At 39.1% G+C, this 26,851-nt stretch overlaps 3 protein-coding genes across 7 annotated transcripts in view; 1 reads left to right on the plus strand and 2 right to left on the minus strand.

Annotated features, from left to right (window-relative positions):
• Positions 1-1,702: 1,702 nt before the first annotated feature.
• On the minus strand, positions 1,703-14,263 carry LOC148360297 (putative monooxygenase p33MONOX). The gene is made up of 7 exons (XM_088343879.1): positions 14,075-14,263; positions 10,456-10,643; positions 9,280-9,382; positions 9,028-9,155; positions 4,338-4,501; positions 4,111-4,280; positions 1,703-2,126 (listed from the first exon to the last, which is right to left on the minus strand). Exons 1-7 carry the CDS (start codon positions 14,100-14,102, stop codon positions 1,921-1,923), a joined length of 987 nt encoding a protein of 328 aa, XP_088200005.1. The 5' UTR covers positions 14,103-14,263; the 3' UTR covers positions 1,703-1,920.
• LOC148360298 (uncharacterized) lies at positions 14,148-22,586 on the minus strand. Of its 2 annotated transcripts, XM_088343881.1 has the most exons (4): positions 22,421-22,586; positions 22,220-22,292; positions 20,039-20,686; positions 14,148-14,288 (listed from the first exon to the last, which is right to left on the minus strand). In XM_088343881.1, exon 3 carries the CDS (start codon positions 20,682-20,684, stop codon positions 20,061-20,063), a length of 624 nt encoding a protein of 207 aa, XP_088200007.1. In that variant the 5' UTR covers positions 20,685-20,686; positions 22,220-22,292; positions 22,421-22,586; the 3' UTR covers positions 14,148-14,288; positions 20,039-20,060. The 2 variants fall into 2 exon arrangements, with proteins under 2 accessions (XP_088200007.1, XP_088200006.1); XM_088343880.1 differs by lacking the exon at positions 14,148-14,288 and having other exon boundaries at positions 19,743-20,686.
• The window catches only part of LOC148360299 (uncharacterized), a 120,969-nt gene continuing 112,006 nt past the window's right edge, over positions 17,889-26,851 (plus strand). For all 4 annotated transcript variants that reach the window (XR_015851306.1, XR_015851305.1, XR_015851304.1 and 1 more), the window contains exon 1: positions 17,889-17,930. The gene's annotated coding sequence lies outside the window, so the exon portion shown is untranslated. The remainder of the gene's footprint in view (positions 17,931-26,851) is intronic.

A 26,851-nucleotide genomic window follows, 5' to 3' on the forward strand; every position in this document is an offset into this window, starting at 1 on the left:
AGAAAACCATCTGTCACCACTGCCAGGACACTCCGCCCTTTCTACGACTCGCCCACATACTCATGCTTTGTTGCGAATGTGTCTTTTTTATTTTAGTTTGAACCTTGAACATCAGGTGTGGGCAAACTACAGACCGCGGGCCACATGTGGCCTGTCAGGCTTTTTAAAGCCGGTCCGGCAAATGCAAGTAATGAGAATAAAGTGACAATATATGTATAATTGGAAAATTACTAGAACTGATAAAGTCTATCCATCTACCTTGGTCATATCCCTCAAGAGGGGTGAACGACAGCAAGACAAACACATACAATAACAAAGAAAATAAAAGGGAAAAAATATAGCAAAAAAAACCACACACAACATTTTTTGGACTATGGCCAACCCAAATGCCCAAACACCCAAACAAGTTGGGCACCTCGGCACCTAAGTCGGTCGCGCTTTCGTCCCTCCAGATGAAACGGGACACAAGAAAGCGGCCGTGTCGCTCGGGTCAGCGTGACACGACACACTCTTTTGTTCAACAGCTTTCACTGGTTTACCCCTGCCGCATCATACAGGTGCCCTGCCCATCCCTTGGAACGCGTCCAAACATCCCACTGTCCTTTTACAACACCTCTCCACTCATTCCTATCACCAACAAGAGCTCTAGCTTCATTCTTCCGATCTCCTCTTTCTTCCACTGGGTCGCTTTACTTCCACATCCTCTCACGTTTAGTGAACCTAGAACTAGGGTCTCCCCTGGTCATCCTGAAAGGGGGATGACCACTTGTGAGGTCCCTTTTCAAGGTTTCTCTTTTTCCTCACGCTGAGGTTTTTGAGTTTTCCTTGCCCGCATGCTGGTTTAAGTTTAGGTCATTGTATCATTGTGATCCTGTGCAGTCCTTTGAGAATTGTTTTGTGATTAAGGGCGTCATGAAAAAAAGGGGCCTTGACTTGAAGAGGAAAGGATCCCCAGTCCCCTCGCTCCCTCCACTTTAGTCGCCCCTTCGACATGCAGCGGACCACGGTGGGAGAATTCTCTTACCTCTCACGAGGAGAGGGCCAAAATATCTAAATACTAAATATATGAATCAGAAGACAATTAGTGACCATTTATTGTATCATTAAAAATGTGTATTCTAGTAATCGGGAGAAAACGTTATCCGTCTTACAGCTATCAAAACCAAAACGTAACCCTTTACTGCCACTATCTGGCCAAATATTGACACTACAATTACGTCACTGCATATTGCGTTCTCACTAAGCGACTACATTCATTTCCACTAATATTTTTAAATAAAGCCCTACTTTTATAATTAAGATCAATAAAATGCCACAACACGAAATTGGTTTGACTGTGGATTTATTCACAATCTCCTTTGTGCAATTCTTTTAAGTAACCCATATAAGTACCGGCATCATGTTTGAACCCAAAAATCGTACGAAATGAACAAAAAACAACCACTCCAATGCCTTTAAAGATTTAGGTTTAGAGTCTATACAGATAAAATCCATACTCGATATAGTCAGGATGTGAATATAGAGGAATAGTGTTTACATGACACAAATAAGACACAAATGAAATCTGAAAACTTTTTTCAGGCAAAGTCACAAAAACAAATATGTGACGTGAAACAAAAAATCAGGATTTAACTTCACATAAAAAGAAATTTTGACAACTTCAATCTCATGCCATGACTGACAAAGAACTCTTAATTACACGTCTGGGCACACCAATTGGTCTTTTTTATGGCAATAAGCTTGTGATAATGAAGATTATTTGACACATTTTGATCCAACGGAAGTAGTAACAGTATCGTCATCATCAGGGTGAAGTGAAAATGAAAAAGGGAAGGATATATTCTGTCGAGGGGGACGAAGGAAGACAGGGAAGCACAAAGACTTTAGGGAGACCCAGATGAAAAAAAAATGTGCGTCTGGTCAAAAGCTGGAAGGGGTTAGCACGTTCATGTCTCTAGGTTTGAGTTTATGTGGCCGCGGGGGTGCCTGCTTGGGGTCCATGTCGGAAAGTTCGATCTTAGGAGGGATGAAGGTGGCCGTGTCCCCCGCGGAGAGGCTGTCCTGGATCCCGGTGCCCGAGATGGTGGAGGACTTGTGCAGGCCGAAGTAGGACTGAAGTGAAAAGCCTTGAAAAGAATGGAGGAAGCCGTTTCAAATGACGGAAATATGAAAACATCAATCTAGATTTCTTAGGCTTGCACAAATGATTTCCCTTAATTTTACCCAGTACTCTGGCAAAGCGTGTTTATGAAAAGCGTAGGAAATTCTCAAACCGCCACAAACTTCAGAGTAAGAATGAAGAGTGAGGACACGACCCCCACTTTTCACCAAGTCAGCTTGGGAACACCCTAGCTCAGAGGCAGACAACACGGTCCTCGAGGGTCGCAGGTCCTGCATGTTTTTGGAGGTTTCTCTCCTTCAACTATGTGATTCTAATCATCAGGATTGTTAACAAGCTTCTGCCATCTTGCCTACAAGCTTATAATTTGTATTACCTGAGTTTAAGAAGAAAAATTTGAAAAAACATGCTGGACACGCGGCCATCATGGACCGGGTTGCCCACCTCTGCCCTAGCTTCTCCCTAACCAACCCCCAAATAACCAATGACATGTTTATGTACTTTTAAGGGAGCATTGAAACAAGGAGTACCCAAGAGGCACTGGAAAGGTGGTTGTGGTAGAGATGCGGAAGAATGACCTGAGTGAAGTGCAGTACCCGGTAGGCTGCATGCATATTTCTTTTACAATTTAAAAAGTACAGTGTATTGTTGTAACCAGCTATAATGTTACTGTTTTGAAGTGGGTGGAATAAAAAAGAAACAAAAAAAGATAAACAAGACAAGTGAACAGAAATAAATGACAGATACCTGTAGGCTACTTTTTCAAATAACAAATTGAGAAAAGAAAAGTTTTCTACAATAAAGTTTTACAAAAATGTCTAGAAAGACAAGAAAGTTGGATCACTTAAAATGTGATTTTAAGTTTCTGTAGGTAGTATACAAATTCATGCATGGACCTGCTCCCCCTAATATTTCAGATTTAATTTCCCCCTATGTTCCTGATAAGGGCTATACAAATAAACATGCCTTGACTTTAGAACGTGGATATCTTCATTTGTAGTTATTTGTAAAAATATTACTCCAAAAAAATAATCTTTTTTTTTTTAAAGAAGAAAGTCCGTTCCTAATTCCCAGCAAAAAAAAAGTGGAAGAAGAAGGAGAACAATAAAAAAGACAAAGTGGGGAAGTAAAAGATGAAGTAATGGGATAAGCCTTAATCTTATTGTAAGGAAAGTTTACAATTTTTGCAAAGAATTTCGATGTGACCTCACTCACATAATTTTGCATATCGACACGGATAATCTTAAAAAGACACTTTTTTTCATGGCACATAATAAATACATGCAAAAAAAGAAAGAAAAGAAATGCCCCAAAAGTTTAGAATAGCTGCAACAATATTCTAAATAAGGAATAAAAAAAAGGAACAGAAAACCACTGGTTAGGAAAAAATGATAACGCTGCCCCCTACTGTTACCTCAGCCAAACGTGTCCTGGATTTACTCAAAAGCCCGTGTTAACGTAGCAACTTCAAGTTGAGTAAAAAGGTTGTTTTAGTGTGGGTTGATATTTTTTTAAAGCCCCAGGGCATAATATTTGGCCACTAGATGGCACTGATGTTTCATGCAAACAAAAACCTGTGCCACGGCAAACAACAAAACAGCAGACCAACATGGCAGGGACTTAAGTAGGAATTCAAATTTCTCAACCCATGTTTTTTTAAAATAAAAAATAACAATGATATGGTATTTGGGCCTAGTATTCAAATCAATGTTTTTTTTTACTGAATGAAAGTTTTTCTGTACCACTAGGAGGCACTCAATATTACACTTTCCACCTATTCTCTCAGTAAAATGTGAACCTGGAGTGCCACGTCCAATTTCGTCGTCACAATGTGTTCAACCCGTTTTGTAACAATGATAATAAAGGTATATTCTATTCTATTCTAGTGCACAGAGGCTTTTTGTTCCATTGTGAGACGGAATGCAGTTGACTCCCGCCAATCAAGATGGTAAAACCTGCTATAGGGAGTATCTGAAAATAGTCTTCCTCACCTGTGTTGGGTTCAGTGCCAGGATGAGTGGGGGATTTCTGCACCACTGAACGTGTTCCGAAGAAGCTCCATCTGTCCTCCCCTCCTTGGTTTCCTCCCATGTCCGCCGCGGGGTGAGGACTGTTGGTTTCTAACGCCAGAAAGGAAATGGGACTCCGCTGGAACCAGCTCCTGCGGGACGCGCCAAATGAGTTCATCGAAGTCCATTAACGTGACCGAGGACCTTACCTGCGAGCGACAGCAGGTGATGCCAGGGGGCTGACGCAAGGGGTGACGGATGGAGTGACGGAGGGGGTGACGGAAGGAGTGACGCAGGGAGTCCCGCTTGGGGTGGATTGTGCTGATGTTGAAAGCCTGTCCTCCTTAAAGTCCCCGATTGTCATTCTCAGCTTCTGTCGGTACAAGAAAAGAAGCAAAATTAGGTTATCGCGAGTTTCATATTGTGAGAAATTCTTCGGACTGAAAAACATACAATGGGCCTCCGGGTTACAACATCTCCGCCTTACGGCGTACGGAAGGGGTCGGGAAACTATGGCTTGCGAGCCATGTAGGGCTTTCTTCGTGAGTACATCTGGCTCGGAAATTAAATGGAACTTGCGCAATGATTTACTTAATCGTTACATGCAAAGCAGTCTTTGGCACGCGCGAAGCCGGGACAACACAGGGTTTTTAAATGAATCGCTCCAGTATTCCTGAAGCGAAAGGTCCCTGGTTCTGACCGGGTGGAAACATTTGTTGGCCTGGAGAGGGATGGGTGCCACCAGGCTGGACTTGGCCAAGACACACCACAGGAAATGGTCCCCTAACACAATTTTTGCTTAAGGGATCGGATCAACCCACCATATAAAGAGCACAGTCTCAACTGCAGTTTAAAGTCAAGGTGTCACACCAAAGGACCCCGTTTTAGCTACATGGGTCTAAAGAAAATTTTGAATGGAAGCGATGCACTACTGCATTTTTTTGTACCATATTTATTCAATTTGGGTCCATGGGCTTGCAGTGATGCTAATAGGTAGAAGAAAAAACATGGTAATCATGGGAACGAAGCTTGTGATTATTGATAAATACAATATAAATCAATGGTCGGAATTATTATTAAAAATAAGGCAATTAAAGCAACTAAGGGCATGCCAATTCTTGCAGGTGCAAGTTCATTTTAATCCACTGTCTCCGTCCCCTACTGCAGTGTTTTCAACCGGTGTGCCGTGCGAACTTGTCTGGTGTGCCGCTGGAATTTGCCCAATTTTATCTTTCCAAAAAATCAGGCCATTATTCAGTATTTTTGCTGTTTTCAGACGAGGAACTGTAATAGTCATTCGTATCAGTAGGTGGCAGTAGATTTTGATTACATTTTATACCTAATTGGTATAATGGCGGCGCCCTCTGGCTGCGGCTGCATCGACTCGCTACAACGGGTCAGGTGTATCGACATTTCGTTCTGTGTACATTGTTACAAAGAATGACAATACAAAGGAAATTATTATTATTATTATTATTATTATATACTAATCATCTGCTCATGAGGTAGCACAGTACATTTAATAACTTAATTTGTTTAAGCTGTTTAAGATTGCACAGTAAAAGATAAAAACATAAATAAAGCACATTGTTCTTTTTAATTTTAAGTGTTATTTTCTTCTTTTTATATATTAATGACCTACTTATGAAGTAGTACAGTGAAATATTTGACATAACTTCATTTTCAAACATTTTTGACGAACGGTGTGCATCGGAACCTTTTTATAAATAAAAGTGTACATTGGTTCAAAAAGGGGTGAACAACACCGCCCGACTGCATTCACACATTAGTCTATTCAACCAGCTCAAGTTGTGTCAAACCAAAGGGTAAATTGATGTAATTTCTTTTAAAAAAATGTAAATTTATAATTTTATTTAATCCTATGTATTATATTGCTCAGGGTTTACCCTTTTTCCTGTACTTTGTTTTTTTAAATGTTATAACTGTTTTATAATTTGTGTACATCAATCCTAGGTGTCCTGAAAGGCGCTTCAAAGTAACATTTATTATTCTAAGTAGTATTTTTTATATTTTAATGTTTTTATGTGATCTACAAGGGGTTCTGAACACATTAGCCTATGACCATAGGGTTTTATCACAACTAAACGGGAATTAACTTGGCGATCCGAACTTCAGAACGAATTAATGTTGCATCCCAGGGGTCTACTGTATTAGGAGTACGGATGAAAAAACATCCCCTCTTTAGTGACATATTTGACAAACAACAATGATCTTTACGGAACAAAGATTGCTTAACACCCATCGGAAATGGGTTAACTTGTTTTCCTGAACCAAGCAGATAACAAGTGCACGTCAAAATTCCTTCCAACCAATCATTTGTCCCTTTGGAGAGGGAGGATTGTTTACAGCCGTGTGCCAAAATTCTTGAAAAGTACCTGACAAATATTTGAGCTTCCAAAACGAAGGCATATAGATATCTACATGTCGTTAGAGTATTTTCATTGCACAAGTTTATGATACACAAACACCCAATATTCCCAATGTTTACCAAGTAATGCTTGTAGATCGGTCCAATATTTATTTAAGCTTTGATATTCTAATCTTTAAAGTATTGGATTGCCACGTCTTATCTCGTTGTGATAAGTGTACACTACGTTGTCTTCAATCACAATAAAGACGATTCTAAATCTAAATAGTCAATTATGCGTTGAATATACTTTTTATATTGGCCAAAACACATTGAACTTATTTTAAACAAAATAAAGGAAGATCTATATTCCAGTTTTATTCCGTTATTCTTGTTTTTGCTGCTAATGTTATTGTATTATGTCCTATTGCACTATTTTACGATGCACTTAGAACTTGAACCAGTATACAAGAACTAGCTTCTAATTATATTTTCATTTATTCTAACATTATTTTTAAGATCGTATCTTTATTAAATGTTTTAAAAAATATTCATCCTGGAGTGTCACGTCTATTCTCGTTGTAAACAGTGTACACTGCGTTGTTTTCAATTACATTAAAGTCAATTCTATTCCAATAAGTTCTGAGGGTTGATTAAGAATAAAAACTATCATTTAAACTCGCTTATTTCGACGATAACTCCGATCCTGTGAGCACAATTTTACGATGTTTACCCTAGCCAGATTTGCCGCATAGCATCAAGCTAGCTCCGACGCAAGCTAATAATGCTAAGCGTATATAACGACTTTTTTTTCCTCAAACTGTATAACTTACTTGATAATATCATTCACGTTGACTTTGATGTTACAAAAACCAACAAATATTTGAGCAGAAATGTCAATTAGACGCAGTGTAGCCTCAATGCTAACGCTAGTTAGCACCGAAGACTACGGTGCGGCCTATTTCCGGGTCCGACAAAACAATTCTCTTTGTTGGAATTCTGGAGATTGATTCAACTTACCGTTTTATAATGGTATTCCTTTGACGTTCTCTGACGTTGGTTTTCTTTGTTTTGTCCATAATTGAGAATAGCGACGACACAAATGCACGCGATCGAACTCTGCTTCCGTGCAACGACGTGAACTCACAAAGCGATCAAACCGATAATATCAGCGGTTGCTTAGCAACGGGGCTGGGCTAGGACAAGTCAAGTATTATATAATGTGTTTATCAAGACTTGGAACGTTTCTTCAGCTGGTTTGCAATAATATTTTTTTCACAAACCTGTTTGAAGATAATTAAATGTGTGTGATGAAATACAAACTTTATATTGTGCTCATTACCCTATTTTTATAACAGTGTTTATTTTCCGTAACACTATTTAAATGCTCTATATGTTATATATCAACATGTTATATTGGGTATTTTTGTATTCTATATCTTTTATTTTTTAATACAATGATACTGCTGGAAGTGTGAATATCCCTCCGGGGATGAATAAAGTATCTATCTATCTCTCTATTTCTCTATCTCTCTATCCAGACATCCATCTATCTATCTATCTATCTATCTATCTATCTATCTATCTATCTCTCTCTCTCTCTCTCTCTCTCCATCTATCCATCCATCTATCTATCTATCTATCTATCTATCTATCTATCTATCTATCTATCTATCTATCTATCTATCTATCTATCTATCTATCTATCTATCTATCTATCTATCTATCTATCTATCTATCTATCCATCCATCCATCCATCCATCCATCCATCCATCCATCCATCCATCCATCCATCCATCCATCCATCCATCCATCCATCTATCTATCTATCTATCTATCTATCTATCTATCTATCTATCTATCTATCTATCTATCTATCTATCTATCTATCTATCTATCTATCTATCTAGCTATCTAGCTAGCTAGCTAGCTAGCTAGCTAGCTATCATCACTGGTGAGCTATTTTCAGAACCGGAGCCCTTTTAATGATTACAAAAATGCTTGATATTTATTGAATCATTGCTTTCTTGTAAGAAAAGAAACTCCGTCCATTTTTTTCACTGTGTTTTTATAATCCCCATGAAAAAAAACGCAAATTTGGATGTGTTTTTTTCACATGAAAGGGAAAAATATTTCAGGCTGCTCGAAGACTATGCTGCCCACTAAAAATATCTGTGACTGAAGTCAGTCTACGACCCATCCATACATCCATCCATCCATTATCTGCAGCGTTTATCCTCTGTAGGGTCACGGGGGTGCCAGAGCCCATCCCAGCTATCTCTGGGCAGTGGGAAGGGGACACCCTGAACTAGTTGCCAACCAGTAACACAGAGACAAACAATTCACTCGCTTATTCACACCTAGGGACAATCTTGGAAACCCACGCAAGCACGTGGAGAACATGCAAACTCCACAGAGAAGGTTCGATCTCATGACCTCAGAACTGTGCTGCACACCCGCTAACCACTGCGCCGTCGTGCCGTCAAGCGCTATAATAATTCTAATTTATATCTCTGACTTAATGACTCACGGGGTGTGTTCCATCAGCCAGACGGCGAAAACAAGTCTCCTCAGAGGGCAGGCCCTTGTGGGGTGTGTAACCGCCGTCGCTAAGCCCTGCCTGGTGCTCAAAACTTTGGAGGTTCTCCTGAGTTTGCTCTGTGAGAAAGAAGACAATACAATTAAAGACAATTCTCATTCTAAGGCTTCAATAAATAAGAAAGAAAATTGTAGTAAAGCTTTTCCCTTGGAACCCCAAGACTGTATATAAAATGAAACTTACTGAAAGAGCTCATCAAAGAGGTCGCCTTTGCTTTCACAACGGGGATCTGGGACTTGGCTGGCTCCGGCGCCTCTGACGTCCTCTTTGGGTTCTTCTCGCTTTCCTAGTTACATAATCAAATTAAACGCGAGCCACCGTACATAGAAAACCTGTGAGACAAGATCACAGTACTTTAAAAGTGCTATACACGGATGCCTTCATATACAAATGTGCCGTGCCTTTAATGGGAATTTTAAAAAGCGCAAAATCGGGTCTGGTTGGTTGGTTTTGGACCTGGTTTAGCCCAAAAAAGGATGTCTCAAATAGGGTCGTATTGAGTGTGTCTGATGTCGACCATATGAAGTCTAGAATATAGTAGCACTGCTGTTTTTAACTCGTCCAAAGTGGTTCATATGTAGCGCAAATGTTATTGGTATTTGGCTTATGTTTACCCAGTCAATTGGGTTTCTATTTAGTCCAAATATATTTGTGTAATATTATGTTTCAAAGATTTAAATATTGCGAATCATTTTAAGCAGCAAAGGCTGTAGAGCTGGTCCAGGGTTGCACGGTCGGGACAAAAAGCACACTGCTCCTCTTGAAGCCGAGATTCGACTTCCTGGCGGACCCTCCTCTCCAGTACCCCTGAATAGACATTACCAGGGAGGCTGAGAAGTGTGATTCCCCTGTAGTTGGAACACACTCTCCGGTCCCCCTTCTTAAAGAGGGGAACCACAACCCCAGTCTGCCAGTCCAGAGGGACTGTCCCTGATGTCCTTGCGATGTTACATCCAGAGCCTTAATGAACCCCTGGGACCTTGCCACTGAGGAGCTGTTTGACGACCTCTGTGACTTCAATCCCAGAGATATGAGAGCCCACCTCTGTTCGGGATGCTCCAATACCAAATTTTCCCTCATCAAAATAAATGCAAATGCCAATGAATATCCTATTTTTTTTTTTTCAATAAGTGGGGCTTAAGTGAATTTAAAAAATCTATTCGATAAAGAGCAAAAGTCAAGACCCCGCCCCGGGAAGGTCTATATTAGCCATTTTACCCAATAGTCATAGTATTGTTTTGCCTGATTTGTGTTGCAGCGACCGATGAACTTAAAACAGGCCTGGCATTTCTGTTTGAGTTGATTACATTTTGATCCGTATCTGGAAAAACTGCTATGAACAGACAAAAAGTAAAGCACCTCTGCAGTCTTCCTGAACCTGTGATTTGGCCTGACAGGGTCCCTCCATGAGATGTTCATTGCAAAGTCCTCGGGCGGCGAATGCATCGGAAGATCCATTTTATCGTCGTAACACATGTTGTGTCTGGACAGTCCCATGGGAAAAGCCAATGGCCCGAAGAGTCCGGATGACGGTCCGGATTCCAGAGCTGAACAATAGATTGCAATCCACATCAGCTTGCATTCAAGTTATTTTCTTCCCTGACATAATTACATTTACATAAGGGGACACCTCTAGAGATGTAAAAGTCCAAACTTTATATTTGCCGTCTCTCGTTTTTAGAATTGTGATTATTGTCATTGATATCAACGTTATGAAACATTGCATGCAACGAGATAAGACACGGCACTCCAGGGTAAAACATGTGATATAGGGACTTTGAAGAGAAAAACAATGAAAGACTATCAGGATGAAAAGGTAAAACAATAATAAGTACAACATAGTGCTTAGAAAAATAGGCCTATACGTTATAAAACTAATGTAATGAAGACGAATAGTGCATGGTAAAAATAGTGCGGTTAAAATACATGCAATAACATTTAGTAGCAGTAATTTAAAAAAAAACAATAAAATTCACAAGGTGTATTATATATGAGATAGGTAGAAATATACGTACAAATATAGAGATGGATAGAGATAGATAGAGATCGAGATAGAGACCAGGTGAAAACATTAGTTGGCCACCAGGCTGTACTTGCCCAAGACACACCACAGGAAATGGTGCCCCTACGACCCGTGTGGTTAATCTCAGGACCAGAACGGAGACAGGACCGACTTTGCGTACATTTCTCTCTGCATTATTGGGAAGAAGGGAAAGGATTGCACACACGATCCGGTGATCGCTGGTCGCGGGAAGCAGGTCGCTCTGAACGCAGAAGTGGCACTTCTGTGGCGAGCGATGGCGGTGTCGGGGGGGCGGAAAAAAACGGGTCAGTCGCCGGGACGGGAGAGCAAAAAACGTGGTCGGGATCGGAAACAAGTCGAAAGCCGGGAGAGGAGAGTAGAAGTGGTCAGGATCAAAAAACGGGTCGTGAGTCAGCCTAGAGTAAACTGAGATTTGCAGACGGACTGACAACAGGGGACGGATCGGAGTGGGTTTAAAAAGGGACAGGGAGCCAATCAGAGTCCGAGGCAGTTGGCGCCAGAGGAGCGGGCACAGGTCCATCACATCAGTAATCATGACAGTTAAGGGATCCAACCCACCAACCAACCATATATATTATAAATATCTATCTTTTTCACATTTTGTCCAATAATATATTTTTTCACACTTTTATTTGGCATCAACAAAAAAGAGAAATAAACCCAAAACTGTTGAAAGATTCGTTTTAGGTTATCCCTCTCTGCATAGGAATAGACACCGCACAAAAAAAAACCTGAAAACTCGTGCCAACACTACCTCATACGAATATAATGTTACTCATGTCTTGTTCTTGCACATGTCGACTGCACTATGTTTAATGCTCAAATTGCACAATGTCTGACCATTTCCTGTTTCTGCACTATGATGTCTATGTTTGCACCAATGCATATGCTGACTATTTTTGCACTATGATGACTTTGCACCAAATGCAATATTGCACAACCGTTACGATACCAACGGTATCACGACAACCCTGTATGTAACATCCCACATGCCGACATTTCTTGTGTAAATACCATGTAAATTATAACTATAGCCTTATCCCCCTTGTCTTATAACATTATCTTCTCTGTTCCTTTATCTTCTTGCTCATACCTCACTATGAATGTGTAAAACTGGAGTGTCATGCCCAATTTCGTTGTCACAATATGTTAGCCCATTTGTAACAATGACAATAAAGGTATATTCTATTCTATTCTATTCTATATATATATATTTCTAAGCCAATGCATGTATGTGCCATTCAGGACGGGAGCAATTGTATGAATCACCTGTGCCCGCTCCTTTGGCACCAACTGCCTCGACCTCGATTGGCTCCCTGTCCCTATTTAAACCCACTCCTCGACCCTGACTCCAACCCGTTTTTTGCTCCCGTCTGTCGCCCGGCCTCGACCCGTTTTTGATCCCGATCACGTCTACTCTCCCGTCCCAGCTTTCGACCTCTTTTTGACCCCGACCACGTCTACTCTCCTTTTCTGGCTTACGACTTGCTTCCGACCCCGACCACGTTTTTGCTCTCCTGTCCCGGCTACTGACCCGTTTTCCGTTCCTGACACCGCCATCGCTCGCCACGGAAGATCCATTTCCGCATTCAGAGCGACCTGCTTCCCGCGCCCAGTGCTCACCGGATCGTAGGTGCAACTCCAATAAAACTTGTGAGAAACATAACGCAATTGGGTCCTGTTTTCCGTTCTGGTCCTGACACGTACTCCATTTTCACTTTCATTGACACACCTAAGATCATATGCTTTCTATACAGTATCCATACGTAAGTGTTATGGTACTGGCAACAATATCTTGTCATCGTGGTTATTCACGACAAAGTAATTATTGATCGATCGATCGATTAAGTCAAGGTCTTGTCATTACAACATTACTTTTTGGAGACATAAGTGACCAAACTGTATAATGTTATTGTCACTGTAACCAAAATAAACACGCTCATGAAACTTTTAGGACTTTATGTTATTGTAATTTTATTTCTAAATATAGCATGCAGTTAAAAACAAAAAAACACATACACAGTATTGGTGTCTGTCCCCACCCCAGAGGCAGGATTTTATCAGCTAGCATCTCTAGTAAATCAGGCATGCCTGCCAACCTGTAGGTTTTTGCCGTACAAAGTACGTTTATGATGCATTTTAAGACCTGTACAACATACAAGAAAATCCGTACGGAAATACGCAAATTTGTCAATGATGGCTACCATCCGGTATACACAGACTATCACCAAACGGCAAATCAATCGAGTCAAACAAGTTCGCCGCAGTATCCTCTTTCTCTGTATCGATTTTTTCTTTGCAAACGAAGCGAGCGCTTTGATGCTACTGTGCGCATGCATCTACTGCCTCAGATTTCATGTGGTAGTTATGTAGTGAAAGGAAGTCCGTCTCTTTTTAGAGAAGCGGCTTTTTCGGCTTAACTCATCAAAGAGAGCCGGCTCTCCAACGGCTCACTTGTTTTGATGCATTATATTAAGAATTATTATGTTGTATGAAGAAAAAAAAAGGAAGTATAAAAGGAGAAAATGAAAAAAGATGGTTATCCCTTGAATCAGTATATTACCAACAATAATTTCATGCAAGAATGAATCAATAATTTGAAGAAGAAAATGTATTACTCTTCTAAATTATATTTGCATGTATTTTTTTCCTTCTACAGTGAAGGTCCAAGCGACTGCATTTTTGAACTTTTTTATAATAAAGCTCATTCATGCTGAGCAACTCAGTATCTCACAACAAAATGTTTGTTAACCATATGTATGATATAACGAATGACATGTACCATATAACAAGTTAAACTACATCAATAAACATGTTTTGAAAAAAAAAAGATTATTTTGTATTTTGTAAGGGAAAATACGACATTTTGTAAGGGCATGGAGCCCTGGAGCGCCACAAGTATGATCAGGTATTCGACATTCACGTATTAATTACCTGGAACATCTCCTGGTCTTGTGGACATTCCGGCGCGGGGTCAGACGAGGTTCCGTTAGGTCCTCTTTGCTCAGGGTCCAGTTTTCGGTCCTCTCAGTTCGACTAAATGTGAACTGCAGGCGAATCCTGCTTTGGTTTGCTCAATAGGTCATTGAAGAAGCACAGCAAACAAAATCTGCTTGCATGGTGGTGCACTCTGCATGGTGTCCAATTTCTGGACAGCCTCAAATAGAGACAGAGGAGGAGAAAGTGGCACGAAGGGAGAGATAGAAAGAGAGAGAGAGAGATAAAGAAAGAGAGAAAGAGAGAGAAAGACTGACGCCATTCTATATTAATAATCAAGTTCACCTCATGATTAAGTCTGCGACAAAAGGCATAGCCTCACAAAGACAGACTGACAGGGATTTTAATAGTTTTGTTCCTATAATTTACATTAATAAAACAATGTATCATGTATTAAATACCAGTAATGTAATGTAATAATTTACAATGTTTTTGACTGACTGATCATTTTTAATTCATTCAGCAGGCAATTATTTACCACTATCCTGTGATCCTTAAAAAAGAAGAACAGTCTGTATTCGTTTTGTGTTAAATAACAAATGTTTGCTCGTCCTTGACTTTTGGACGCTCGCAGGCAGGGTTACTGAGTGCGTCATGACGAAGTGTGCGTGAATGCAACACGCGTAAGTCGAGTCATGTTTATTTGTGACACCCTTAATCACAAAGAGTCTCAAAGGGCTGCACAGACCACAGATTATTGCAAACTACAGACTATTATGACACCATCCCCTGATCTAAAACCTACATGAGGGCCAGGAAAAACCTCAATATTTGTTTATTTGTAACACCCTTAATCACAAAGAGTCTGAAAGGACTGCACAGACCACGGATTACTGCAAACTACAGACTATCATGACACCATCCCCTGATCTAAAACCTACATGAGGGCAAGGAAAAACTCAGAAACCTCAATGTGAGGAAAATGAAGAAACCTTGAGTAGGGACGGTCTCAAAGTGCTGCACAGACCACAGACTATTGCAAACCACAGACTATTATGACACCATCCCCTGATCTAAAACCTACACGAGGGCAAGGAAAAACTCAAAAACCTACAAAATCATGCATGGACTTGCTCCCTCATATCTTTCAGATTGTATTTCCCCATAAATTCCTGCTCTAGCCATCGCTCTGAAAAGGCTGGTCTTCTAGTAATCCCAAGAGCCAAAGAAGAGATCCAGAAGTTCGGGCCCCAGTGCTGTGGAATGCTCTTCTCGAAGGGAGAACACTCTCGAACCTGCGGATTTCTTCTTGGCTCTTGGAATCACGAGTAGACCAGCATTCTCAGTGCGAAGGCTCTGGCAATGGTATCTTTTTTAAAGTTATATTGTATTTCCCCTCGTTCTTAGGTAGTTTTTCGCAATTTTGAGTCCAGTTAGAACTATACTCAAAATGTATTAGTTTGAAATCTTAACCGAGGACGTTGCCATTTTATTTTAGGCATAATTTGCATTTTAAATGGGCCCTTTGTACTTACGATTTGATCAAAGTATCAGACATAGCAACATGAATGCAATCATACACAGTCTCCATGACATCGCCATGTTTAAGATTGTTGCACTGTCAGCATTAAGCCACTAGATAACGCTGTTCTTTACATAAGAACGTTTTTTTCCAACTGTATGAAAATCCCACATCGTGGCAGTCATGTGAAAAAAAACATAATTCCGAAACACTCATGCATTTTTTCACTAATAAGTAGCCTCTGATTGGTTGTTAGAATAGTTATTTATAGATTATTTGCTTTCAAGACTGTCCAAAATAAATGTATCGTTCTATATTGAAATCTCCGGTATTAATTTAAAACTTTATCCTAAATAAACATATGACTCACTCTTAACATCATGCACAGCCTCATAAAAACAATGCATATAGAAAATAGATTAAGAAATGGTGAATGATCCCAAACAGTTATCTTATTATAAGAGTGATTTATTTGTATCATCTCATTCACAGAACGAAAATAAAAACAATATTGTACTCATTTTCTGATAAAATAACTTTGTTATATTTCTGAAAGTTGTATTTATTTGAAGTTCAACAAACATTTTTTATGACTATTTTGTCCCTCGGGCTATGGGTTTCACACCATGACTTAGAGCAGGGGGGTCAAACAAGCGGCCGGCGGGCCGGATCAGGCCCGCTAAGGGATTGCATCCGGCCCGCGAGACAACTTTCAGAGAAGCGCAAGAGAAAATTGAGCTGCCTGTTGAAATATGTCCACTTGATGTTGCCAAAGCCTGGTGCCTTTCACAAAGATTATGGAGTTGTATTTCTTTCTCTTTCTGTCTCTCTTTTTTCTCTTTCTTTATACCTTTGTCTCTTTCTCTCACTGTGTCTTTTTACCTTCTTTTGCTCTCTTTTTTTTCCATTTCGCTCTTTTCTCTCTCGCTTTCCCCACTTCTCTCCTTCTCTTTTCTCTCCTCTCTTTTTATTTATCTTGGGATTTCTTTGTTTCTCTTTCTTTCCCCCCTCTCACTACTTCTCATGTTATCTCTTTTGTTTCTTACATTCTCTCTTTCTCTCTCTCTCTTCGCACTCTCTTTCTCCCCTTGTTTGTCCCACCCTCTCTCTTTTTCTCTCCCTCTCTTAATTTTTTCTCTCTAATCTACCAGTCTGGCCCCCGAGAGAATGTTTATTCTATCGCGTGGCCCCCGAGTTAAAATGAGTTTGACACCCCTGACTTAGAGTATGTTAACTGGAAGATTTTTTATTTTCTTTTTGATTTTTTTTGCTAACAGTAGCTGATGTCAGAGGTCTTTTAAGTTGCAAATAGGATGTGTGACAAGAAAAAGTGTGCACTTTTTTCCCCCAAAATTATTTGGCGTTTTTTTAAAAGGTACAAATATAAATGAGAACAATAAAAATATTTCGAAATACCTCCAAATTCTAATTCAAACTATAATGATTGTTTTAATTGAACACTTTAAATATCATTAAGGTCTAAATTGAATCATATTTTGTTTTATTATCCCATTTTTAGAGACTTTAGAAACAGGCGTAAATCCCAAACTCCTTGGGAGAGCCTGACCCTTACTGGTTACAATGAATACTACACTCCTCATATGGCATTTACAATATTCCCATCAATCTTCACAATAAAACACATTTATCCACGCTAATTTCGGGATATCATCATTAAATTCCTGCACAGAACGTATTGAGCTCGTGGTTGCATTTCCATTGAAATTGGCGAGACAAAAACAAAAGGTAAAACGCATGCGTGGGTTCGGTTGTTTTTCCACGCGTGTTTACTGGAGCTGGAACCCACGCTAGTTTCCATAGCAACGCCAGCTTTTGGCACCAACGCCTCCTGTCACTACAGTTCATATTTTCCATAGATTTACTATTCCTAGAAAGCCCTACACACACGCATATTTTGAATCAACACGTACAAAAATATTTAATTATCCAGTTTATAATCACAAAACAATGGAAAGTAAAAAACGAACAATTTTGCAGATTTTTCTTCAAAATCAACACGACAACAATGAATTCAGTATTAGGAACCACGGTGAAGTAGTTACGTACCCGAAAGAGAACACGCTTTAAACAGGTTTTAATGCCATTAATATAGCAGTTTTCTATCAAGCAGCAAAGTCCGTATTTTTTTGTTTCGTCAAATAATAGTCTTCATTTATCAACTATAATTGCTCAAGATTTATGATTGTTAAATATCAAATCGATGTTTAACAAAAAAATATACATATATATATACACATGAAATTGAAGCCACGCCCCTTTCCAGACACCGCCATTTTGTCACCCCAGTCTGCCGTAAAGGAGTCCACAGAGGTAAGGAACGTGTCTACATGAACCCAATTTTCTTGACTAATTAAATACTTAAATATTCAAAACATCATATTTGGGTTTGTTTATGTTTTGGAGAGAAATATGAGTTAAACGTAGGTCGGTTAACTGTACAGTAAAGTTAGGCTATTGTCGTTACGACCATTAGGCTAACCGCTAGCTTAGCTCTTCAAACCTTCGCAAGGCTACTTGTCGGTTGTATAGTCAATTAAACAGAATAAAATAAATGAGGAAAGCAGTAAGGGCAGTAGTTTGTAAAAAAAACCTTTGGAAAAATATAGGGGAATATTTTGTTAGTACTTCAACCTTTGGTGAGTTACATGATAATTAGCAACTAAAATAAGCCCCGCCTCCTTCATTTAAGCGCTGCCATTTTGTCTTTTCAGGCGGTGAAGAAGTCCACTACAGTAAGCACATTTCCAAATACATTAAACACATTTTTCTCTTCATTTTTTGACATTAAATTGTTTGAAATATTGTCATATTTTCGGGTTTGTTTGTGTTTTGGTTAAAATAGTGACTTTACTACAGAATAATACTAGTTAAGACGGGCTAAATGGACTTCACTGTTTTCTAGTTAAACAAGCTTTTTGTTGGTTCTGTGTTTGTTTGAATAGATAATAAAATAAATAAAGACAGTAAAATAATTTAAGATTGGTTTGGGGAACACACACACACACACACACACACAGGGCAGCACAGTGGTTAGCTTGTGTGCGGCACAGTTCTGAGGTCATGAAATCAAACCTTCCTGCGTAGAGTTTGCATGTTCTCCCCGTTCTAGCGTGGGTTTTCCTCCGGGCACACCGGTTTCTTCCCACATTCCAAAAACATACGTTTCAGTTTAATTGGCCAGTCCAAATTGTCCCTAGGTGTGAATGAGCTAGTGAGTTGTTTGTCTCTGTGCCCTGCGACTAATTCAGGGTGTCCCCTGGCCCACTGCCCGAAGATAGCTGGGATGGGCTCCAGCACCCCCGCGACCCTACTGATGATAAGCGGTGCAGATAATGGATGGATATATATATATATATATATTTATATATATATATATATATATATATATATATATAAGTGCAGCCACCTTAAATTGCAATACCAGCATATTTACAAGCCCTGTTTCGATCTGCATGTCTATATTTATTTTTAGTATTTTTTTCAGTTACTAATGTGTACAGCTAATATAATACCTCTTGTAAAAGAATTAGTGATATATTTGACGTTAAGTATTGGAGCTTACATACATATGTTCATATTTTATCGTTATGTATTTATTAAGGCAATCATTGACCCTGGAAATTTTCTTGACATTATCAGGTATGGGTATCTGTCTCCCAAAGCAGGATTCTATCGGTATGAAAACATCCCTAATTATGATGTAGTGTACCTGTTAACATCAGCCAATTGCTCCCCTTTTTAATGATTGCAATCCCCGTATTTATTAAGAAATAATGAACCTTACTAACACAATGCGGCACCTATTTACTCAGAGAAAAACAGACTATTTAGAATAAAAACAAAGATGATTTGTGGAAACAATATACACAATAAATAAAGGTTTGATTGCGGATAACATTGGTAGGGTATCGTGACAATATTGGCAATCATAAGATAGATAGATAGATAGATAGATACTTTATTCATCCCCGCAGGGAAATTCACAAAACTGTTGTCGTCTGTTACCAGTGACGGAGATGATTTGGGTGAGTTTTTCATGTATTGATTTATTTTTTAAATTAAAAAACAAAAATCCCAAACATAGTTGTTATACGGTATATACAATTTTAAATAATTAAAACATGTATAAAATACAGGGAATAGGTATATATTGACAGGTAGGGAATACCAATTCAGGACACCCTTTAATTGGGAAGAAAAAAAATAGATGACACAGAAATTTGTTTAGAGCTGTAACTTAAAAAAAAGACATCTTACGCACTTAGGTGAAATACTAATCTCACAGCTAATTATAACATTTTGTGACTTTTTCCCAAACTATTTTCGACATTTTTTATTTTTGCTCTACCAAAACTTTTAGTTTCAATCTGTACCATTGTAAGATGATATGTGCACTGCTTGGTAGAAACATTGCTTACGAGTTATCTTCACAATAAAGTTCTAGATTTCAGTGATGGCAGGTAGCATACAGGCTCGCATCCGTCCCTCCGTCCAAGCCGACCTACAGTCGGAGATCCACCGCGATATTATCGAGTGCCCGGTGTTGGGGTTCCCCGCCTCTTGGTCAGAAACTCTTCCCTTCTCGGTCGATGGCGTGAAATCCGCCGAGATGCTCGGAACAGGGTGTATCTCGGGGCAACTGCTCTTGCGTTGCCACGGGAGACAAGGACTCGCGTCGTCGGGGATGCTATGAGCTCTCGGCCTGTCAGTTTGCCTTTCGCCATTCCGGTGTGCCCAGGAACGGGACTGACGGGTCGAAAGGTTGTTGTGATGTCCGTAAAGATACTCCAGCGGGTCTGAGCTCCCCAAGACTTGGTCAGACTCTAGCTGCCGTTTTTTGTGGTTGAATGTCAAGGCTTTTGTTTCCCTGTGGTGTGCGGCGGGTGGGAAGTCACCGGTGGAGAAGGTGGGGTGCGCCAGGTGGCAAATAGAGAGCAGGTAGTCATCGGGGGAGACGCGGCCGAAGTTGGCGTCCTTCAAATCTTTCAGTGTCTCCTCGGAGCCCTCGCTGATGGTGGGCAGGGCCAGTCCTCCCTTGGAAAGCAGTTTGGAGCGTGGTCGCATAGCTGAGGAAGGGGGCAGGGTGTGATGTTTATTGCCAAAACCGATACGCTGCCACCAGAGCGCATAACAAACATCAGCTGGAATCTGTTTGTTGTGAATTCACATAACTGCAGCTCAATAATATTGTTGGCTGACCTTTAGAGCAGCCTCCGGGTGACAAATATACTGTTAACTTTCTTATTTCATCTTCATTGCCTTCCAAATGCTTCACTGTAAAGCTGCTCGATTCATACTATTTTTCAAGTCTACAATTTTATAAAATGATTTACTACGAATAACGTTTGTCAAGTATTGAAGAGATAGTTCTAGAACAGTTGACCACATTTAACCAAACCATTACTTTGATTTTCAATTGATATATTCAATTTACTTCTTGATAGAAAACTAATAAATTATTTTATTCATAGAAACCTTTGTTCACCTTTTTTATGTAAAATTGTCTATTTTAGGGGTAGGCAATCTTCAGCTTAATAATCCGGCTCGCTGAGCAAAAAGTTAAAAAATAAAATAAAAACACATACTAAAAAAAATGTAGTTTTGAGGCAACTCTCGTCCCCAGTGTCCATAAATAAAATAAAACATTGTGTAATGCATTGTGTATATTCCGATCATGTAAGTTGCCATTCTCAATTACGTTTTTTTTATGGATTTACATTTGTTTTTAATTGTGTATCTTTTATTTATTAATGTCTTCAAAAATACATTTTTGTTTTTTGAGTTTTTATTATTGCATATTATCAAATTTTGTTTCAGGGTCTCAAAACCAATTTGATGACGTGTTTTATCAATAAACAAATATAAAATGAAATCCTTGGAATTTATTTGTAACAACAATAAACGTTCTTAAATTTTTGTCTGCAATAAAAGAAGATTGTTTTAATTCACAATACCTTTTTTTACTCTGAGAACCACGTTCAACTGTTTTGCTTCAACTACTTTTTCCGCTTTTATGAAAAGTAATAGAAATTACTGATTTTTGCATGATTTGATTAATAACAACCTCCATTTTTTGATTAGTAGAGTTGAAATGAAAATATTTTAAATTGATATAATGTTCATGAGTAAATTAAGATTCATTCATTTTCTCTAATAATCACTGAGTTGTTAACTTTTTTTTTGCGGTGGAAACATTCTCTAATATGAAAATTGTAAAAAAATAAATCAATTTAAAAAGGCCCTTATTTTCCTAAAGAGCTCATTTTTTTTCTAATATGTGACCATTTCTTATAGCATCATTGCCCCCTTTAAAAATTTTTTTTTCCAGCTAACCTTGTTCGAATGTAGCATAGACAATTCAGGCAATATTGCATCACATTTGATTTCAATCAATTTATTTTTCAACTTTTAAGTCTTTAACTACATGTTTGTCCTGGCGTGTGATGTCTAATCTGATGTAAACAATATACACAACGTTGTAATCAATGACAACTAGTATTCCATACTATATTAGTTACTGACTCAATATATCTCTGGCATGTAAATAAAAAGATTCCAAACATCCCCGTCCAGAACCCACCTTATATTTTCATCCTTACCTCGATCCAAAAATAGAGCAATGCAAAGCAAGATGCCAGCCTCTCCCAGTCTCCTCCAAGGTGTAGCTCAGTGCTATAATTAGAACACACCTACAGTTAAACATGACTAAAAGTGGCTCCAGTCTTCAGTTGCCGATAATTCGCTCTACGTGCATTACAAATAACATGCAATTGAATTCCCACTGTTGTTTTGACACTCACCGGCTCTCGGATGCTCTTGACGGATCTTTTCTTTTGCAGAACGCGAGCGAGAATGTCGTGCCACTTCTCCACGGCCAAGCGTTTGTTTCAGGTAAGATGCTCTACGAACGACGCTTCTCCTTAAACTGTGCACAGCAGTTGTCGCTGTCTCTGACCAGAGGCTGAGGCAGAATGCAGATTTATCTTCTGCACGCCCCCTCCCCTTCGGTTTTCCCTCCCCAGACGTGTTCTCCCTCTCCTCTCCCTTGCTTACTTTTGGTTTGCCCTCCTTCCCTGCTTCTAAAAATAGAGCCACCATTCATTTCCCCCTAGCCCATCATTGGGCTGATGTCTTGATGGAGGGATAAAAAACACCCGGAAGACAAAGACATCAATGAGAAATGCTGAAATTGAGAATGAGCCGGGGCTGCGGCACCTAGGCAATCTCTTGCTAGTCTTCACCTGTGGATAAATACAAAGTCGATCCTGATCTGATAAATCCTACAAAAACAGCAATATGTATAATCACATTAGTTGAATGCATGTTAACCCTTTGGGTTAGAAAAAAAAGAATGTGCACTTGAGGTATTTTGACCATGTGTTTTGTCCATGCCTTTGCGGTGTTATAACGTAGGCATTTCTTATTTTTTTTCAATTTTTTAACCATTCAGAATGTTCAAGGGCAACCTTAGCTACTCGTACATGTTTTTAAAATGTTTTAGTGCCTTCTAGGGACAGTCACAGCTGTGGTATGCTTATAGTACATTTAACTTTGCTGTACATATCATCCAACTTTGTTAAAGTGGAATATTTAATATGGCCTAATTCGAGCTTTGAATAAGTTGATGACTCATAAAACCAAAAACATTTTTGAAGGTCCTCATATTTTGATAATGTCAATTTAATACAAAAAGTCACACTCGAGTTATTTTGACAATATAATGTCCATTTCTTTACGGTGTTATAACTTTTTAATTTCAGATTTTTTTTAAACTTTTTTTTAACTTGTCAAAATGTTCCCGGTGACTTAAGCTATGCGTGCATGTATGCTATTTAAAAAGAAAATTTATAATAATTGGGGGGGACAGTAACAGCTGTGCTATGATATAAGCAAAGCTAATTATGTTCTATATATATATTAAAAAAAAAAAATCAAAACATTTTATATGGCATAATTAAACAATTGAATAAGTCAATACTGCAATTCATACAGCAGATTTTTGAACTAAATACATATTTCTTCTCTTCTCTGGGGACACAGTAAACCAGAGCCATGGCTCTGTGACAGCAAACTTGCTTAAACACCATCCATCCATCCATCATCTGCACCGCTTATCCTCAGTAGGGTCGCGGGGATGCGGGAGCCCATCCCAGCTATATTTGGGCAGTAGGCAGGGGACACCCTGAACCGGTTGCCAGACAGTCGCAGGACACACAAAGATACGCTCATTCACACCTAGGGACAATTTAGGCTGGCCAATTCACCTGACATGCATGTTTTTGGAATGTGGGAGGAAACCGGAGTGCCCGGAAGAAACCCACGCAAGCACGGGGAGAACATGCAAACTCCACACAGGAGGTTCGATCTCATGACCTCAGAACTGTGCAGCACACGCGCTAACCACTGCGCCGCTGTGCTGCCGTTGCTTAAACACTCTGTCCTTTATTCTGAGGAGTTGTGGTGAATGCTCTGGCTTTTTTCCTCATTGTCCCAAAAAGCGCCACCTGACTCTTTTGAAGCTCCTGTGCGAGGTGCATGGAGCAAAAAAAACTGTCCACTGTACTGTTACTGTGGTCTTCGAGTCACAAAGCCCCAAGACGACCTGCATAGTCACGTTTGTTTTGTGCAGTGCTCTTGGAGGCTTGCCCGTATACCCTTCCAGTTTCCACGTGTTTTTGATTTTTAAGCCGCATTTGGCCAGTTTGGAGGGAATGTACTGTTTGAATGAGCAGCGGCCCCTAAAGGAGACAAGCTGCTCATCCACACGCATCCCTACCAAAACTGTATATCTTGTTTGTTCCACCTTGACCACATCCGCGCGATCTGCGACATTTTTGTGAGGTGGACGCTTTAGCCGGTCAAAGTGCAGCGCGCGGTTGATGTGCACAAGTAGTCAGTGAGTCAGTGTCTCATAAATTTCGGGGGCGCCCCCGTTTCTTTGTCCCACAGCCTCGTGTTTTTGGATGAACTTGGTAAGAAGTCTTCATTCAAACTGTCCTCGGTAATGAGAACAACCTCACAATAGCTTGTAAAGCTTTTTCGGTTGCGTTTTTCTTTTCTCTCCATCCCTGCATAATTTAGTCAAGGAAGTGACGTAGGCTGACCAGAGAAACATATAAACTTGCCTGAAATTCACTTATCAAATGAGAAACAACTGGAGGAACAAAATCAATAAACAAAAATACAATGAATTGAACATCAAACAAGACTTCTCAGCCCGCCGCCCACTGTTGAATTCCAAATAATATTTTATTTTTAAAAAGAACTTTACAAATAGCAGTGCACAAAATATTGCATTTAACATGCACACATTTCACTTATCCAATGGGAAACAACGGGGTGAGTCAAACAAATCCAAAAGACTTAGAGCCAAAAATCAAACGAGATTTCTCAGCCTGCCCACTGTTGAATTTCAAGTAACACTTGATTTAAAAAAAAAAAAACAGCAGGCGATGCACAATATAATGCATGGAATGTGCACACTTGTGCATTACCTTCTTTGTAATCCTAGCAGTTCATGTGAAAAAAATGCTCACGAGTACTTTTTTACACTGAATGTAATCCTTACAGTCAAAAGAGAAATCATTAATTTGTTTCAGGGTGTAAATCCACCCATTGTTTTTTTCCCCCATTGAATTTAGACGTCTAAGAATGCATTTTTGCAGTCATCCCGGGAAATGTATTAAAATAAATGAGGATTATAAAACAATAAAAATTGTGAGTTAGAATGGGAGTCAGTGGGACATATATTGCAATTATTCCTCAATGTAGGTAAAGTGTGGCTCTTTTAAATGCAACGGTTTAGAAATGAAAGCTGGGTGCCATTTTAAACCTTGACCTGTTTCAACATTTTGTGTAAAATTTCAGCTCTGTAGAATGTTTCTTTATATGCCTTTTATTTGATGATAATTCATCAAAACCATCAAAAAGAGAAAACATGTAAAATACTTAATGCTTGAATAAGTGCAGTTAGGGTAGGGTTCAATGGCTGAAACCCCTAAGGCGATCTGCTGCCATCCCTATCAGTGTAGATAAGCCTCCCTCAGGTCCTTTATTCTTAGATTAGTCTGTGCCTTGCCATAATCATATTTAATTTCTATTACTATTTATTTTGTTTTTATTGTATTTTAACCATTGTGTGTTTCAGGTTGTTGGTTTGGGATAAAAGAGGGGATTTCATTGTCTTATGGTACACTGAATGGTTCTATACAGCACTTTGAGTAGCAATTTATTGCCTGAAAAATGATGTACAAATACATTTGATTTGATTTAAAAAAGATCAAAATAAAAAAAAACAATTGTAATTTAAATTACAGATTTGAATTATGTGGAAGAAAATACTGGTCAATGTGCGTAGTTTATTTTTTAGTAATTAAACTGTTGGAAAAAAATTGGTATGATATTAAGTATAATACATAATAATAAATATAAACAAATGACTTGTTTCTACATTTCTTTAAATTCATTTCAAAATAATTGATAGTTTTACAAATCTTTATTCCTTTTGTATATGGAAACTGAAACTCCAGTTTCAGCCCTAGAGCATGAACATTAACCTTACATATTGTTTAAAATAAAAATAAAAAAAAAATAGAAATGTTTAGCCACTCGGATGTTCACATTTTTACTCTAGATACGGTAATTGTGTTCTAAAATAGTCACAATAGACTTCAGGCCGGATTATCACGTGCCGTATAAATAGCTTTCAATCATTTTCCTCCCGCGTGTGATTTGCATGGCATCCTGTGACTTCTCATTCAACGTGTTTGTGCATCTCCAGAGGGGCCGCCGTGACCTTTGATGAATCACGCAGTGTCGGGCACGTTTGCGACTATTTATGGTTTCCGTAGACGAGCCCATTTGCCTAAAGAGGGTTCATTGAGCACACAGAGACGACACATATGCATGCCTCGAGGCATGCACGAGTCCATCAGCCAGGCTTTTTTTAAACTCGTAAACAACCTCTGGATGGAAGGCGAATACAACCAACTTAAACTGTGTACTTGCATGGTGCTAACAGAATTAAAAGTGTTAGCCTCCTAGATTACAGCATTCCTAGATATTTTCCCCTCGTGATATGATTGCGATGTTTCTTTGGACCTTCTTGTAACAAACATGATCCCCTTTAGATGACAAATTCTTTTGTTTCCAAAACATCAAACTTTGCGGTGTTCATGCATTTGATAATAAAATAATTTTGAAAAAAGGGCAGCAAGGTGGCGCAGTGGTTA

Source organism: Urocampus carinirostris, chromosome 9 (assembly GCF_059441175.1).
Source record: "Urocampus carinirostris isolate Australia breed hairy pipefish chromosome 9, RoL_Ucar_1.0, whole genome shotgun sequence".
NCBI lineage: Eukaryota > Metazoa > Chordata > Actinopteri > Syngnathiformes > Syngnathidae > Urocampus > Urocampus carinirostris.

Coding starts and splice junctions, on each gene's coding strand:
- LOC148360297 (XM_088343879.1), bottom strand. CDS start 14,102: ATGTCCACAAGACCAGGAGATGTTCCAG. Junction 10,644..14,074: donor AAGACCAGGAGATGTTCCAG/GTAATTAATACG, acceptor TCTATTGTTCAG/CTCTGGAATCCGGACCGTCA. Junction 9,383..10,455: donor GGTTCAGGAAGACTGCAGAG/GTGCTTTACTTT, acceptor TTATGTAACTAG/GAAAGCGAGAAGAACCCAAA.
- LOC148360298 (XM_088343881.1), bottom strand. CDS start 20,684: ATGCGACCACGCTCCAAACTGCTTTCCAAGGGAGGACTGGCCCTGCCC.